The sequence below is a fragment of the Panthera tigris genome, chromosome A1 (assembly GCF_018350195.1).
Source record: "Panthera tigris isolate Pti1 chromosome A1, P.tigris_Pti1_mat1.1, whole genome shotgun sequence".
Taxonomy (NCBI): domain Eukaryota; kingdom Metazoa; phylum Chordata; class Mammalia; order Carnivora; family Felidae; genus Panthera; species Panthera tigris.
Window position 1 is genome coordinate 90,825,551 of NC_056660.1, and position 15,245 is coordinate 90,840,795.

The 15,245-nt window shown below is 53.4% G+C and overlaps 1 protein-coding gene across 1 annotated transcript; it reads left to right on the forward strand.

The window, feature by feature from the left end:
- The first annotated feature begins 1,113 nt into the window (after positions 1-1,113).
- On the forward strand, positions 1,114-14,832 carry GRM6 (glutamate metabotropic receptor 6). Its single transcript, XM_042958659.1, has 10 exons — positions 1,114-1,620; positions 4,563-4,779; positions 4,975-5,110; positions 5,812-5,966; positions 7,090-7,230; positions 7,334-7,534; positions 10,124-10,269; positions 10,363-10,986; positions 13,510-13,821; positions 14,537-14,832. Exons 1-10 carry the CDS (start codon positions 1,114-1,116, stop codon positions 14,732-14,734), a joined length of 2,637 nt encoding a protein of 878 aa, XP_042814593.1. The 3' UTR covers positions 14,735-14,832.
- The last annotated feature ends 413 nt before the right edge of the window (positions 14,833-15,245 follow it).

Consider the following 15,245-nt stretch of genomic DNA (forward strand, 5'->3'; position numbering starts at 1 on the left):
ATCCAAGGCAGAGGTAGTGTGGGCTTGTAGTTTCATACCAACCTGAGTGCAAATCCTGATGCTGACCCGCACCAAGTGTGTGACCTTGGATGAGTCACCTAATTCCTTGAGGTTTCTATTTTTCCATCTGCCTAATGGGGCTGATGGTAAAAGTCTTTGTCAGGTAGTTGTGTGTGTGTTAAGCAGAGGTCTTGCTAATGTTAAAGGTCTGCTTGCTGGTGGTCCCTTTGTGACCAGTCGTGTTCTTGCTCATTCAGCTCCTTTCTCCCTCCACTCCCAAGTGTACTGCAGGGTTTGGGGGAGTGCCTTAGGCAGCTGGAGCCAAGGCACTGGAGGCTAGGAAAGAGAGGAAGAGAGGGACAAAGAAAGAAAGAGAAATTGAGACAGGGAAGAGAGAAGGCGGGGGAAGGGGTTGGGGCAGCAGGGGGAGAAGAGAGCCTGAGACAGAGATAGAGAAACAACAACAACAAAAAAGAGACAGAGAAGGACAATGTGTGTGTGTCAGAGACAGCCAGAGAGAGGTTGGGGTGAGACACACATCCAAAGAGAGGAAAGAAGCAAACCCAGGGAGTAGGAGAGGAAGGGAAAGGAGATGTAGAGAGAGGCAATTCTGTGCACACCCCATACACAGGAGGGGTCTCCACCCTCAGGGCGGCCTCATCCCTTCCCCAGAATCCTTAAATCCTCTCTCACTCTGGGCCCTGTGCATCTGTCACAGCCCTGTCCTGACCAACAGCGGTTGGCACAGGTGAGTGTGGCTAGGGAGGGTGCCTAGTTGTGCGCTGGGGCTGGGTCCCTGAGGAACAGAGGCCCAGGGCTGTCGGGGAAGGGCAGGCTGGCTCGGTGGAGACAGCGGTCGGGCGGGGGGACGCGTGTGATAAGATTCAGAGGGTGTGAGAGCGCGGTGGAGACCTGGGAGGGCTGGGCGAATTGATAGCCCATTTCTTCCCCAACCCGCTCAGCCAACATTTATTGCGCGCCTCCCCTCTCCCCAGCACCCGGAGCTCCTTCCCCTTCCCCGCGACCCGGGGTTCTCCCTCTGCCTAGCGCTCAGAGCGTTCCCCTGTTCTGTTCCCCTCCCCGCCCTGTCCTCCTCCCGCAGCTGGACAGCGGATGGCCAGGCCGGGGAGCGCCCGAGAGCCGCCGCTCCTGGCGCTGCTGCCGCCGCTGTTGGTGCTGGTGCAAGCGGGCGCGGCGGGCGCGGCGGGCTCGGTGCGCCTGGCGGGCGGCCTCACGCTGGGCGGCCTGTTCCCGGTGCACGCGCGGGGCGCTGCGGGCAGGGCGTGCGGGCAGCTGAAGAAGGAGCAGGGCGTGCACCGGCTGGAGGCCATGCTGTACGCGCTGGACCGCGTGAACGCCGACCCTGCGCTGCTGCCCGGCGTGCGCCTGGGCGCGCGGCTGCTCGACACCTGCTCTCGGGACACGTACGCGCTGGAGCAGGCGCTGACCTTCGTGCAGGCGCTGATCCAGGGCCGCGGCGACGGCGACGAGGGGGCAGTGCGCTGCCCCGGAGGCGTCCCTCCGCTGCGCGCCGCGCCCCCCGAGCGGGTCGTGGCTGTCGTCGGCGCGTCGGCCAGCTCCGTCTCCATCATGGTCGCCAATGTGCTTCGCCTGTTTGCGGTGAGGGCACTCTCTCGCGTCCTCGTCCCGTCCCCGCCCTCCGGGTGGCTGAAGTCTAGTCTCCGGGCAGAAATCACTCAAATTCACAAAGATCACCCGCTGCTTCAAAGAAACCCTGCCCTGGGAGCCAGAAGCAAGCCCGAGCCAGATCAACCCAACCCGTCGACACTTCCTTGTCTGCTCAGGTGCCCTGCCAGCGCTGCCACCTGCACACACAGCCCTTTGTGTGAATTAAGGAAACCTACCTTCTGGGCGGTCAAGGCTGCCTCTTCCCACAGCGGGATGCAGCCTTTGCCTGGAGACCCAATTGATTTAGAGCAGGGCCCCCTGGAGTTTAGCCTCATCTTGGTCGCTTGCTTGGGTGTCCTTGTTTGGGGCACATATTGCACAACCTTGTGTGGTGGTCCCGCCCCTGGCCCTGGGGACAGGGCCCTCCTCTGGTGGGGTCACCAGGACATGACCCTGGCAACTCTGCGGGGTAGGGGAGGGTAGTGGTGAGTAGTTCCCTCATCTTGAGGGAACTGTCTTAAGTGCGGGGGCAGCCCCTTCCCTGCAGCCTGGGGGGCAGTGATTGAGGGGAAGGGCATAAGAATAAGGGATTAGGGGGGCTTTGGCATTAGAGTGTGGGGATTTTCAGTAGAAGTCATTCACTGGGGTTCTGTGGGGGAGGGGTGTCTCTGTCCCTCCATCTTTATGTGAAGAAAGGAAGGCTTTGCTTCCTTCTGGCTGGGGGAGGGGACTTCAGTGTCTTGAGAGTTTCTCTGAGGCAAGGCCTCTGTTTCTACCATGCTGGGTAGAGGTTTTATGTGGGTCCCCCTCCATCATCTGCATGCATGTAATCCCCCCACCCCTGTTCCCACCGGATGTCAGTGTTGTCATACAGACACAGCTTCTAGTAGGCACCAAGAGAAGTTCTGTGGCTCCCTGGGATGTGTGTGTGTGTGGGGGGGGGGGTGTATGGGGGGCGGGGTAGTAGTGAGGAGAGTCTCTGTCTCACCCGACTGCCCATGTCTGTCTGTGTTTATAGCTCTGTCCCCTGCCTTGCTTGGAGCTCTGGTTTCTGTCCCTTTCCCTGTGTCTGCCCCTCTAGGCTGAGTGCAGAGATCTCAGACTCAAGGGCCTTCAAGGGCCAGGTTGGGGCGTAGATGGGTGAAGCAGGACCCCATAAGCCCAGGGCCCACTGCTGCCAGCTCAGCCCCAGACTAAGGTAGCACCCTGCACCCCCACACCATGTTAAACACTACTTACCAATTCAAAAATTAAACGCTTGAAGACACTGGTGCATGAATGGCAACCAGGGAACAGATTTGGTTCCCTGAGGGGCTGTTTTGCAATTCCTGGTCCAGGAGCAGAGACGGAGTTCAGGCCATATTTGTATTACTGTGCTGTCAGGCATTTTATTTTATTTTATTTTATTTTATTTTATTTTATTTTATTTTATTATTTTTTTTAACTTTTTATGCTTATTTATATTTGAGAGAGAGAGTGTGTGTGTGTGTATGTGTGTGTGTGTGTGAGCAGGGGAGGGGCAGAGAGAAAGACCGACACAGAATCTGAAGCAGGCTCCAGGCTCTGAGCTATCAGCACAGAGCCCGATGTGGGGGCTCAAACTCATGAACTGGGAGATCATGACCTGAGCTGAAGTCAGATGCTCAACCGACAGCCACTCAGATGCCCCTATTTTATTTTATTTTTAAATGTTTGTTTATTTTGAGAGAGAGAGAGAGAGAGAGAAAGCAAGTAGGGGAGGGGCAGAGAGAGAGACAGAGACAGAGAATCCCAAGAGTAGGCTCTGAGCTGTCAGCACGGAGCCAGATGAGAGGCTCGAATCCACGAACAGCAGGATCAAGACCTGAGCTGAAACAAAGAATTGGATGCTTAACCAACTGAACCACCCAGGTGCCCCGGCAGTCAGGCATTTTAGATTAATTTCTCTCAGGAGGTTCAACCTGTACGAGGAGATTGTTCTCAAGATTAAACTTTAGTGTCTAGAGTGCCCAGAGTATCTACAGCATTCACGAACTGCCCTCGTCCTTCTCTGTCTCCTTTTTCTCTGACATTCCCTCTTTCTTTGTGGTTCTTCTTATTTTTCTTTTTCTGTCTCCCTGTCGCTCTCTTCCTTCTTCCTCCTTCCATCTTTCCTTCTCTCTCCCTCCTGCTCTTCGCACACTGTCTCCACACTCTACACTTTCTGTCCTGCTTCAGACATCCCTGTCTCCCCTAGACCAGTCTGGCCCACCCCTGCCAGAACCTTCCCTGTCTTCTGACCTTCACCAGCTCCCACTTCAGCCCTCTTCTCTAGTTAGCCTCCATCGTCCTGATTTCCTCAGCCTTCCCCTACCATTCTCCACTCTCCTCCCACCCTTGCTATTCACGCCCCCCTTCTCCTGGATCAGCTCAGCCCATAATCCCAGCTGTCTATTACTCTAATGCACAGAGATAAACCCAACTCCAAGCAGTCCCCTCCAGAAAACCAGACACAGCTTTGAATCAAATAATCCCTTCCTAGCCCCCCTGCCTGCTCTGACCCTGCTTGGGGGTGCCGCTCCCCTACACAGGTTGCCCCTTTGTGTGAATTAGGAAAATATGCTGTCCCCTAGGGATGACAGGAGCCCCATTCCCCTCTCAGATGCAGCCTTTGCCAGCAGCTGGATCAGCTACAGGATGGACTTGAGTCCCCACTCCACCTTTGCCTGGACACATCCTGCACCAGTGTGTATGGTGCCCTGCCCTCCTCCTTAGACCCTCATACCTCCCATATTCCATCAGACCACTTCTCAAAATGCAGAGATTTTCCCACGCCTGAGGCGTCTCCATGTGGCTATTCCAACCCTAATCCTGAACTTCCATGCCCCCACCTGTGTCCTGGATCCCTGTTGCCCTCCCTCCCCATAGGGTCACTGACCCTCCCTCCATAACCCAGATGTCCTTCCCCATTCCAGATACCCCAGATCAGCTATGCGTCCACAGCCCCTGAGCTCAGCGACTCCACACGCTATGACTTCTTCTCCCGAGTCGTGCCACCTGACTCCTACCAGGCCCAGGCCATGGTGGACATCGTGAGGGCGCTGGGATGGAACTACGTGTCCACACTGGCCTCCGAGGGCAACTATGGCGAGAGTGGGGTTGAGGCCTTTGTGCAGATCTCCCGGGAGGCTGGTGAGCTGGGTGTGGGGGTCCCAGGGGTGAGCCAGGGCCATCAGACATGGTGGGGAGCGTGGATGGTGCCCCTGTGGGCAGGTGCCCCTTTCCTTTGGAGGACTCTGTCCCTGCCACAATCATGCACAGTGGCGGCCCCAGTGGGTTGGGTGAGTGGGTGGAACAAAAGGTGACTTTGGCATCCCCGACACCCAGGGGGGGTCTGTATTGCCCAGTCCATCAAGATTCCTAGGGAACCAAAGCCAGGAGAATTCAACAAGGTGATCAAGAGATTAATGGAGACGCCCAATGCCCGGGGCATCATCATCTTTGCCAACGAGGATGACATCAGGTGGGACAGTGGGCGCATTCCATCACCATGTTTATTAGAGGCTCTCCTCGAAGGCCCTGCCCCCTCTTCCTACATATCCTCCAGCCTTGCACATCCTCCCTTCCTCCTCCTCCCTCTCTCCTTGACTGCCCCCCCACCTTCCTGCCCTTACACATTTTTCCTGCTGCCATTTCTCTGTCTGGTGCCCCCCAGAAACGAACCAGGCCTGTTCTGGGTGGAGATGCTCCAAGACTAGCCAAGGGAAACACACAAAAACGCCTGTCTGTTCTTATCATCCAAAATAGGGGAGAGACCCGTGGGCAGATCTAAGTGCAGAAAATGAGCTGTCTGGCAAGGAGCCCTGGGAGGCCGTTCAGGGGGTATCAGCAGGTGGCCATGGACTCTGCCCTGAGGCCTGTGTGGCTCAGAGCCAGCAGAGGCCTCCGCAAGAAAAGGGAGGCCCCTCTTCCAGGCAGTGTGAAGTGGGCTGTATGCACAGAACAAGAGGGCAGGCCTGGGGCCAGAGCCTGGCTGCAACCTTGACTACCTGAGAAGCCAAGGGCAGGTGTCCTAAACCCCAGAAACCCCATTTTTCCTGATAAATGAGGGTCTGCTGAGTGGTTTGGAAGGGGATAGAAGAAGAGAGAAGAACAGGAAGTGGCCAGAGGTAAGTTGGAGGAGGATCGCAGGCCCTCACTCACCACTCGCCCCATTCCTACCAGGAGGGTACTGGAGGCCGCACGCCAGGCCAACCTGACGGGTCACTTCCTGTGGGTCGGCTCTGACAGCTGGGGAGCCAAGACCTCACCCATCCTGAACCTGGAGGATGTGGCCGTGGGGGCCATCACCATCCTGCCCAAAAGGGCTTCCATAGATGGTGAGTGCGGGGATGCTGTCCCCCACGGTATCCCCTGCCCCTGCTTGTCCTTCCCCATGGACCCCTCTTTGTGGTGGTGGTGACGGGGGGGGGGGGGGCTCATTTTCTCCACCTGTAAAATTGCATCCTGATTCATGTCCCTTCCGGGATTCCCAAACTCTAGGATTCTGAGATTCTGTGAATACCTCCCTCCAGGCAGTGTTTGAGTTGGCAAAGGAGGAAAAGCCCACCCCACTGCACAGGGTGAAGAATTAGTTTTGCTCTTTCTGTTTTTGTTTTAATTCAATGCCTGCATTCCTGGTGTTGCTGGTTCCTCAAAAGGCACACCAATTTGAGGGCTGGGGAAAAGGGAGCAAGGCCGAGGATGGCGACATATTGTCCTATTGGTCAGATGATGAAGCCTGCCTCCCCTCCCTTCTTCCACCATACCACCTGTCAATGTCTGGAACAATCCAGCAGAGATGTTCCCTTTATAACAGGATTGATCGTTTTCCCAAAGACTGACCTGAAGGCACCTTCATGAGGTGCTACAGGGCTATTTTATGAAGAAAAGAAACTTGTAAAGGCTGAGAGCCTTAACTTTTGGGGACTCAGAGCCTCTTGTGGGTGTACACCCACCCTCACACTTTTTCTTTCCCTTAGAGTGCATTTGGTTGCATTTGACAAATTAGGATGAGAGCAGTTTTAGCAATAAAGGCACTTTGTCACAAGACAAGATGTCTGAAAGTAGGCCACTTCAGGTTTGGGCCAGTGAGTTAATGACATTCTCAAAGTCCTGATCTCTGTCCCCACTTCTGTTCCACCATCCTCCATGGTTGCTATGTGCCTTGGTGACTGAGGTGTCTTAATAATCACAAAGTGGCTGCTGAAGCTCCACCCATCACACCTTCACAGTAGCATCCTAACCGGGAAAGAAGGAGCAGCCTCAAAGTCTTTCATGCAGTGAGGCTCTGAGTTTACAACAGGACGCAAATTCTACCCTGGAGTCCCCAGATCCCTCTGAAGTCACTGGCCAGAAGTCAGTCATGTGGCCAGTCCTAGCTGCGAAGTGAGCAAGTGGTGAAAGGACACAGAAGAATCATGTCTGGTTCAGATGGTTGCCATCCTCTCTCCCCACTCTCAGGATTTGACCAGTACTTCATGACCCGCTCCCTGGAGAACAACCGCCGGAACATCTGGTTTGCCGAGTTCTGGGAAGAGAATTTCAACTGCAAACTGATCAGCTCAGGTACCCAGTCCGACGACTCCGCCCGCAAATGCACAGGTGAGAGCTGCCCGGGGTGGCAAGGGGAGGTGAGGGAGAAAGTGGGAGGCCAGGTGGGATGCCGGGGGTCCAGGCACACTTCCTCCGGGCATCCCTAGGACAGGTGAGGAACGCATCGGCCGGGACTCTACCTACGAGCAGGAGGGGAAGGTGCAGTTTGTGATCGATGCTGTGTACGCCATTGCCCACGCCCTCCACAGCATGCACCAAGCACTCTGCCCGGGGCTCACGGGCCTGTGCCCCGCGATGGAGACCACCGATGGGCGGATGCTGCTGCAGTATATTCGAGCTGTCCGCTTCAATGGTGAGTGGGAGCCAGATCTCCTAACAACAGGGAAGGGAAGCCCCCGGGGTTGGATTTCTCTGCGGGACCTAGGTTGACTGGGGATCAAAGGGATGAGAGAGGCAGGATGGTATGGTGGGGGCACCCGGAACTGAGAGCTGGAAACTTAAGCCAAATTCTGGAACCAATTTTTAACACTCATCCCCAGGCTTCAGTACCCCTTGCCCCAAGTTGCGAAATTCAGGTGTTGGGGAACTTTTTCTGTGACCCCTTCCTGCCTGGAACCCTCAGCGGGCCACATGCAACTCTCCCCTCCATTGCACAGAGTTCGGGGGAATCTGGACTCTGGGCCTGTGTGGGGCATGGTGCAGACTGTGCAAAGGCACTGTGTACAGTGTGGACAGGCTGCCCATTCTGAGTCTTGGGCTTGCAAAGGCCACCCCAGCTAAGCTCTGTGCCATGGGAGCACAAGGTGCAAGTCTGATGTGTCCTCTGGTACCAGCAGAGGGCCTGGCACATAGGCAGGGCTCAGAATAAGGTCTTCTGAAAAGGCCCAAATGGACCCAAGCTGCCCTCATGGTTTGTGCAGAGAGATATACTTCTTAGTCAATTACTATTCTTCTTTTTTTTTTTAATGTTTATTTTTGAGAGAGACAGAGTGTGAGCAGGGCAGGGGCAGAGAAAGAGAGAGACACAGAATCCAAAGCAGGCTCCAGGCTCTGAGCTATCAGCACAGAGGCCGACGCGCGGGCTTACAAACTGTGAGATCATGACCTGAGCCTAAGTCGGATGCTCAACTGACTGAGCCACCCAGGTGCCCCCAGTTACTATTCTTTATAAAATTAAAAAGTGTTCTTCCACCAACTACCGAATACCTTCTTTCTGCTAAGCTCTCTGATAAATGGCACAACTTACTATCATTGCAGACCAGCTCTACAAGCTGGTAGAATGGGCTTCCAAAAGAAATAAAGCCAAGGGGCACCTGGGTGGCTCAGTCAGTTAAGTGGCCGACTCTTGGTTTTGGCTCAGGTTGTGATCTCACGGTTTGTGAGGTTGAGTCCCGCATTGGGCTCTGTACTGACAGCATGGAGCCTGCTTGGGATTCTTTCTCTCCCTTTCTGTCTCTCTGCCCTCCCCTCATGCTGTCTCTGTCTTTCTCAAAAATAAATAAGTAAACTTTTAAAAAATCATTAAAAGAAATAAAAGTTGATTGTTCAAATCAGTACAAATCTCATGCCAACACTCAGACCTTTGTACAAGTCTTGAACCCATCATTTTGCCTGGCTTGTTAAAGCTCTTTCTTTTTTCTTTTTCCTATTTGAAGTTTATTTATGCATTTTGAGAGAGACAGAGAGAGCAAGTGGGAGGGGGGCAGAGAGAGGGAGAGAGAGAATCCCAAGCAGGCTCCACATTGTCAGCGCAGAGCCCGATGTGGGGCTCAAACTCAAGAAATGCAAGATCATGACCTGAGCTGAAACCAAGAGTCAGCTGCTTAACCGACTGAGCCACCCAGACGTCCCTTTCATTTTTCTTTTTAAATTGTGGTTATCATATACATGGTGTAATACAGACCATCTTAACCATCTTTAAGGGTACAGCTTAGTCGTGTACACTGTGCAGCAATCGTTCTCCAGAACTTCTTTTTATCTTAAGACTGAAATTCTGTCCCCATTAAAGAACAGCTCCTCCTCGCCCTCCCCCAGTCTCTGGCCACCTCCATTCAACATTCTGTCTCTATGATTTTGCCTCCTCTAGGTACATCCCGCAAGACGAATCATGCAGTATTTGGCCTTTCATGTGACTGCCTCACTGCACTTAGTATAATGTCCTTAAGGTTCATCTGTGTCATAGCTATGTGTCAGAACTCCCTTCCTTTCTAAGGCTGAATAATGTCCTTGCATGAATAGACACTTTGTTGATTCATTCAGCCCCCAGTGAACAACTTTTGTGTGTCCACCTTTTGGCTACTGTGAACAAAGCTGCCGTGAACACGGGTGGATAGATAGATCTTGGAGGCCCTGCATTCACTTCTTTGGGGCATATACCCAGAAGTGGAGTTGCTGGGGATGTGATAATTCTGTGTTTAGTTTTTCAAGGAACTGCCACACTTTTTTTCCACAGTGATGGCACCATTCTACATCTGCACCAGCAAAATACATCAGGGTTCCAATTTTTCCACATCCTCACTGAGTCTCGTTATTTTCTGGTGTGTGAAAAGTGGCCATGCTAATGGGTGTGAGGAGGTATCTTATTGTAGTTTTGTTTTAATGTTTGTTTCTTTTTGAGAGAGAGACAGAGAGTGAGTGAGCATGAGTGGGGAAGGGGCAGAGAGAGGGAGACACAGAATCCAAAGCAGGCTCTGGGCTCTGAGCTATCAGCACACAGCGTGAAGCGGGGCTTGAACTCACCAACTGTAAGATCATGACCTGAGCCAAAGTCCAGCGCTTAAACGACTGAGCTGTCCAGATGCTCCTGTTAATATAGATTTTGAGTTGCATTTCCCTGATGACACTGAGCATCTTTGCACATGACTTCTTTATCCTGGCTGGGCCTTGGGCGTCTCCAGGATGAGATGGGGGACCAGCTGAGGATGATGGGCTCTCCCTCTAGGCAGCGCGGGGACCCCGGTGATGTTCAACGAGAACGGGGATGCGCCCGGGCGCTATGACATCTTCCAGTACCAGGCGGCCAACGGCAGTGCGGGCAGTGGTGGCTACCAGGCCGTGGGCCAGTGGGCAGAGACTCTCAGGCTGGACGTGAGTGGGCACAGACACGCCGACGGGAGGCGCAGGGGCCCGGGCCCACCGTCCCCAAATGGAGTCCCAGGCTGTCGTCTCTTGTGCCCGCAGGTGGAAGCTCTCCAGTGGTCGGGAGACACCCGCGAGGTGCCTGGGTCCCAGTGCAGCCTCCCCTGTGGGCCTGGTGAGCGGAAAAAGATGGTGAAGGGCGTCCCCTGCTGCTGGCACTGCGAGGCCTGTGACGGGTACCGCTTCCAGGTGGACGAGTTCACGTGCGAGGCCTGCCCCGGGGACATGCGGCCCACGCGCAACCACACGGGCTGCCGCCCCACGCCCATCGTGCGCCTGACCTGGTCCTCGCCCTGGGCCGCGCCGCCACTCCTGCTGGCCGTGCTGGGCAGCATGGCCACCACCACCGTGGTGGCCACCTTTGTGCGGCACAACGACACGCCGATCGTCCGCGCCTCGGGCCGCGAGCTCAGTTATGTGCTGCTCACAGGCATCTTCCTCATCTACGCCATCACCTTCCTCATGGTGGCCGAGCCCGGCGCGGCAGTGTGCGCCGGCCGCAGGCTCTTCCTCGGCCTTGGCACCACGCTCAGCTACTCTGCCTTGCTCACCAAGACCAACCGCATCTACCGCATCTTCGAGCAGGGGAAGCGCTCTGTCACGCCGCCGCCCTTCATCAGCCCCACCTCGCAGCTCGTCATCACCTTCAGCCTCACCTCCGTGCAGGTGGGTTGTGGGAATCCCAGGGCCACTCGGTGGGCGCATTGGGCCTGCGCTGGCGGGCTTGTCCAACACTCCAAAAAATCAGGTGATCACTCTTCTATTTTGGCTCCTATGTCAAAATTAAGGGGGGGGGGGCGGGGAAGTCTACAAGAGACAGGGCCCTACTGTTTTACTTATATGCAGAACTCATTTCAGAGCAGCCAGTCCCCGGGGCTCTGTCCTTGAGGGAAAATGGTCCTTAAGCTGGGGAGTGCGAGCATCCAGCAACGTTTCTGTAAAAACAATGAGATTATTTTCTGTACACTGAACAAACTCTTCCACAATTTGGCTCCCATATAAAAATAAGGCAAAGAGCTATGTGACAGTTTTCTCAAGAAAAAAAAAAATCTGTTTCCATAAAGGGAGTTCCTGTTTGTTGCCCAGTCACCAGGGTAACCTGGATGAGAGGCACAGGCTCCAGCAATGGCACTATGGAGCAGGACGTCCAGCTCCATAAATGGCAGGGATTTCATGCTGTATGTGCAGCAAAAGCACTCAGGGACCTTCAGGGTTTTCTCTAAGATAGTAACATTATAACAGCAGAAATTACTCTCATGAGCTGGAAGGCGCTGGATATTTTCTGTGCAAAGCGTACTGAGAGACGGGTGTGTGTGACACTGTGATATTGTACAGCCAGCCCAGTTCTCAGGGCTAGGTGGAGGGCCTATGGTCAGCCTGCTTTTGACATGACACGCTCTCCACTCCAGGCAAGCCCTTCTCCCTACCTAGTTCTGCATATACCACCTTCATTCCCACCCACAGGCAATTCTCCATGACTGAAAAGTGTTGCCATCTTCCTAAAGGTAGCAGGGGCCGAACGTCCCCTGTCAGGGCCAGAATGGCAATGCCCAGCACATCCTGACTTCTTACCTTCCTGCTTCCCTCCTTGAAATCCCTGTGGTGCCCCTTTCCCCAGGATAGAGATACTTAGACTAAATTTAGTACCTCCTGGTTCATCTGCGGACCCACCTTTCCAGAGGTCCTGGACCCTTTCAAAGAGGCATACCTTCAATTTTACTAGGTTATTTACCAATCTGGTGGACATGAAGTGGTATCTCATTGTTTTAATTTGCATTTACTTAATTACTAGTGGAGCTGGCCTTTGGAGTTTCCTCTTCTGTGATGTGCCTGTTCCTACACTTTGCACATTTTCTATTATTTTGTAGGAGGGTTTTTTTTGTTTGTTTGTTTGTTTGTTTGTTTTTTACATGTACCAGATGCTTGTTCCTTATCAATTACATGTGTTGCAAAATTGGTGGGATCCATTTTGGTTGCTGCTTCTGTGTATCACAGGCCTTGGGTATTAGTTTCTCACAGGCAACTTTTCCCCCCTACCTAGAGCCTTGTTATAAGAGGAGCCTTCATGCTGCTTTCCTGGACATTGGGTGGGGTATTATTAGTCCCTTGTTTATGGAGCTACTGCCTTTGGGAGAATCACAAAAAAGTTCTCCTTCTGGATGTACAAATTAATAAAAAGCATCCCTTCTTGGGGCACCTGGGTGGCTCAGCAGTTGAGCTTCCGACTTTGGCTCAGGTCATGATCTCAGTTTGTGAGTTTGAGCCCCACATCAAGCTCTGTGCTGACAGCTCAGAGCCTGGAGCCTGCTTTGGATTCTGTTTCTCCTTCTCTATGCCCCTCCCCTGCTCTCTCTCTCTCTCTCTCTCTCTCTCTCAAAATAAATAAATAAACTTTTTTAAAAATTAAAAAAAAAAAAGCACCCCTTCTTCCAGGATCACAGAGCTCTGCTGTAGGGACATAGTATGGCACCAGAGTGTTGGCTGGATTTCAGCCCCACCTACCCCCCTCCTATACACATACATCAGGCAGTCTTGTGCAGTGAACAATCTGCATGCATGGACGGGGCAGCCCTTCCAGCGTCCTGCCTCTATGCAGGTGTCTTAGTTCCTGTTCCCCAGCTTCTCTTGGCTCAAGGTCATGTCTCCTGTCACTGTGAGGGAATTGCTATTCCATCTCCCCCCTGTTAGTGCTTGTGTTCGACTTTGATAACCTCCCAGGCCACCTGGCATCAGCTCACATTCTTACCAGTGTCTGTTTAAGTGCCTCGTTCTGAGCTTCACCATGCATCTGCACATGATTTCATCACATTATGTTCAACAGTTCTCTGGAGCTGGAGAAGGAAGGGGGTCCTCAAAAACTAGGTTTGCCATGTTGCTCGACAGGATCAAGCTCGTGTTTTCACATCTACAGAATGGAGATGGTTACTGCCTACCTGGAGGGCTGTGAGGAGACAAGATCTCTGCTGAGTCTGGGGGCATCCATGGGGCATGCACCGGCTCCTCCCCCAAGGTAGAATGGAGAAGATATGTGTAGGGTCACAATTCCAGGGCCTCTGCCTGCTGTCACTGTGGCTCTTGGACCTGAGCATCCCACTCAGTAGGCCAGGAGCCTGGAGGCAACCCTAACCTGCCAGACATGGGTGGGTGGCTAGGCTGGGTGTGTCCCTGACACGGTGTCGGCTCCTGCAGGTGGTGGGAGTAATGGCATGGCTGGGGGCCCAGCCCCCACACAGTGTGATTGACTATGAAGAGCAACGGACCGTGGACCCGGAGCAGGCCAGAGGGGTGCTCAAGTGCGACATGTCAGATCTGTCCCTCATCGGCTGCCTGGGCTACAGCCTCCTACTCATGGTCACATGCACAGTGTATGCCATCAAGGCCCGTGGTGTGCCCGAGACCTTCAATGAGGCCAAGCCCATCGGCTTTACCATGTACACCACCTGCATCATCTGGCTAGCTTTTGTGCCTATCTTCTTTGGTACCGCCCAGTCAGCTGAGAAGGTAATCTGGGGTCTCCTGTTGCTTTCACTGCCTCCTCTGTTTCTTGCCTGTCCAAGGAGGGGCTCAATTGTCCCAAGAGCTGGACCACCCATCTGAATGATTGCTTGTTGGCTGATTCATTCATGTACATACTCATTCACTCATTTGTCAGTGTCGCTGCTGGCTCAGTGAATTCTGTCTCCCTTCATTTGTTCATCCATGCTTCTATCCATCCACTAACTTGTTTCTATTCAATTACTTCTTCATATACTTCAAACCTGTCAATCCATTAATCTGTCAGTCCATTTGCTTGATCATTATTCAGTCATTTATTTGTGCACAGAGTAGAACATTTGCTTATTCACCCATCAATCATCTGTTTGCCCACTTGCTCTCTTATTCAATCTCTGTTCATTTGTTTGTTCATTTGAAAACATATTCACTCATTCATTAACATGCTCTAACCCTTTTCAGGCATAGGGACCATTTCCCCAGGTGTCACTTGCTGTGAATGAACCCTTCACTTCCCTTGGTCACTTGTCCATTTGGTGCCGTGTCACTCATCCTCCATCCTGTCTCTATTGGAGCCATGTCATGACCACCACTTCTTCATGCCACAGGGCCTTTGCTTGTATGTTGTCTTTTCCATTCACCCGATGAACACGGACTCATGTGGGGGGGTGGGGTGGGAGAGAACAGGGCTGAGTCCCACCCGGTCCCTTCCTCCATGACTCAGATCTACATCCAAACCACCACACTGACTGTGTCCTTGAGCCTGAGTGCATCGGTGTCCCTCGGCATGCTCTATGTGCCCAAGACCTACGTCATCCTGTTCCACCCGGAGCAGAATGTGCAGAAGCGGAAGCGAAGCCTCAAGGCGACCTCCACAGTGGCAGCCCCACCCAAGGGCGAGGACACGGAGGCCCCCAAGTAGTGAGTGGGGGATGAGTGGGATGGTTGCTCCCTCTCTTCTGCTCTTTTCTTTCCCTTGCTTCACCATGGAAGCTGTGAAAAGTCCAGGTCTGCAGTGAGCAGTTGGAGGCAGGGAGTCCACAAAGCCCATGCCCACTGGGATGGGGCTGGACTCCAGAAAGATCTGGACCCACACACCACACGTCATCCCTGCTTTTCTGTGCCTGTGGGCACCATATATCCTTGCTGCAGACCAGACTTTCTACTCATGGAGGGAAACAGCCACCACGAAGATTCTACTCTAGGGAGTGACTGAACTTATGCTCCCTGGTCTGAGTTCAGAGAGCATGATGAAGCCCCAGGCTTGGCCCAGCGTGAGTGAGATTTCTACCCAATTAGCCAGCAGAACCCAGGGATTGGGCAGTGTGCAAGAATGTGTAGATCTCACTGTGGAAATACAGGGCTGGATGCAGGGAGGAGCAGTTTCCACAAGAGACCCTGGGGGTCTGGGTTCCGGACTGAGTATAACTCAG

Excerpts from the sequence above, each read along its gene's own strand:
- GRM6 (XM_042958659.1), top strand. The coding sequence starts at position 1,114 with ATGGCCAGGCCGGGGAGCGCCCGAGAGCCGCCGCTCCTGGCGCTGCTG. Across the intron at positions 7,231-7,333 it reads CTCCGCCCGCAAATGCACAG|GTGAGGAACGCATCGGCCGG; the intron begins GTGAGAGCTGCC and ends TCCCTAGGACAG. Across the intron at positions 10,987-13,509 it reads TCAGCCTCACCTCCGTGCAG|GTGGTGGGAGTAATGGCATG; the intron begins GTGGGTTGTGGG and ends CGGCTCCTGCAG.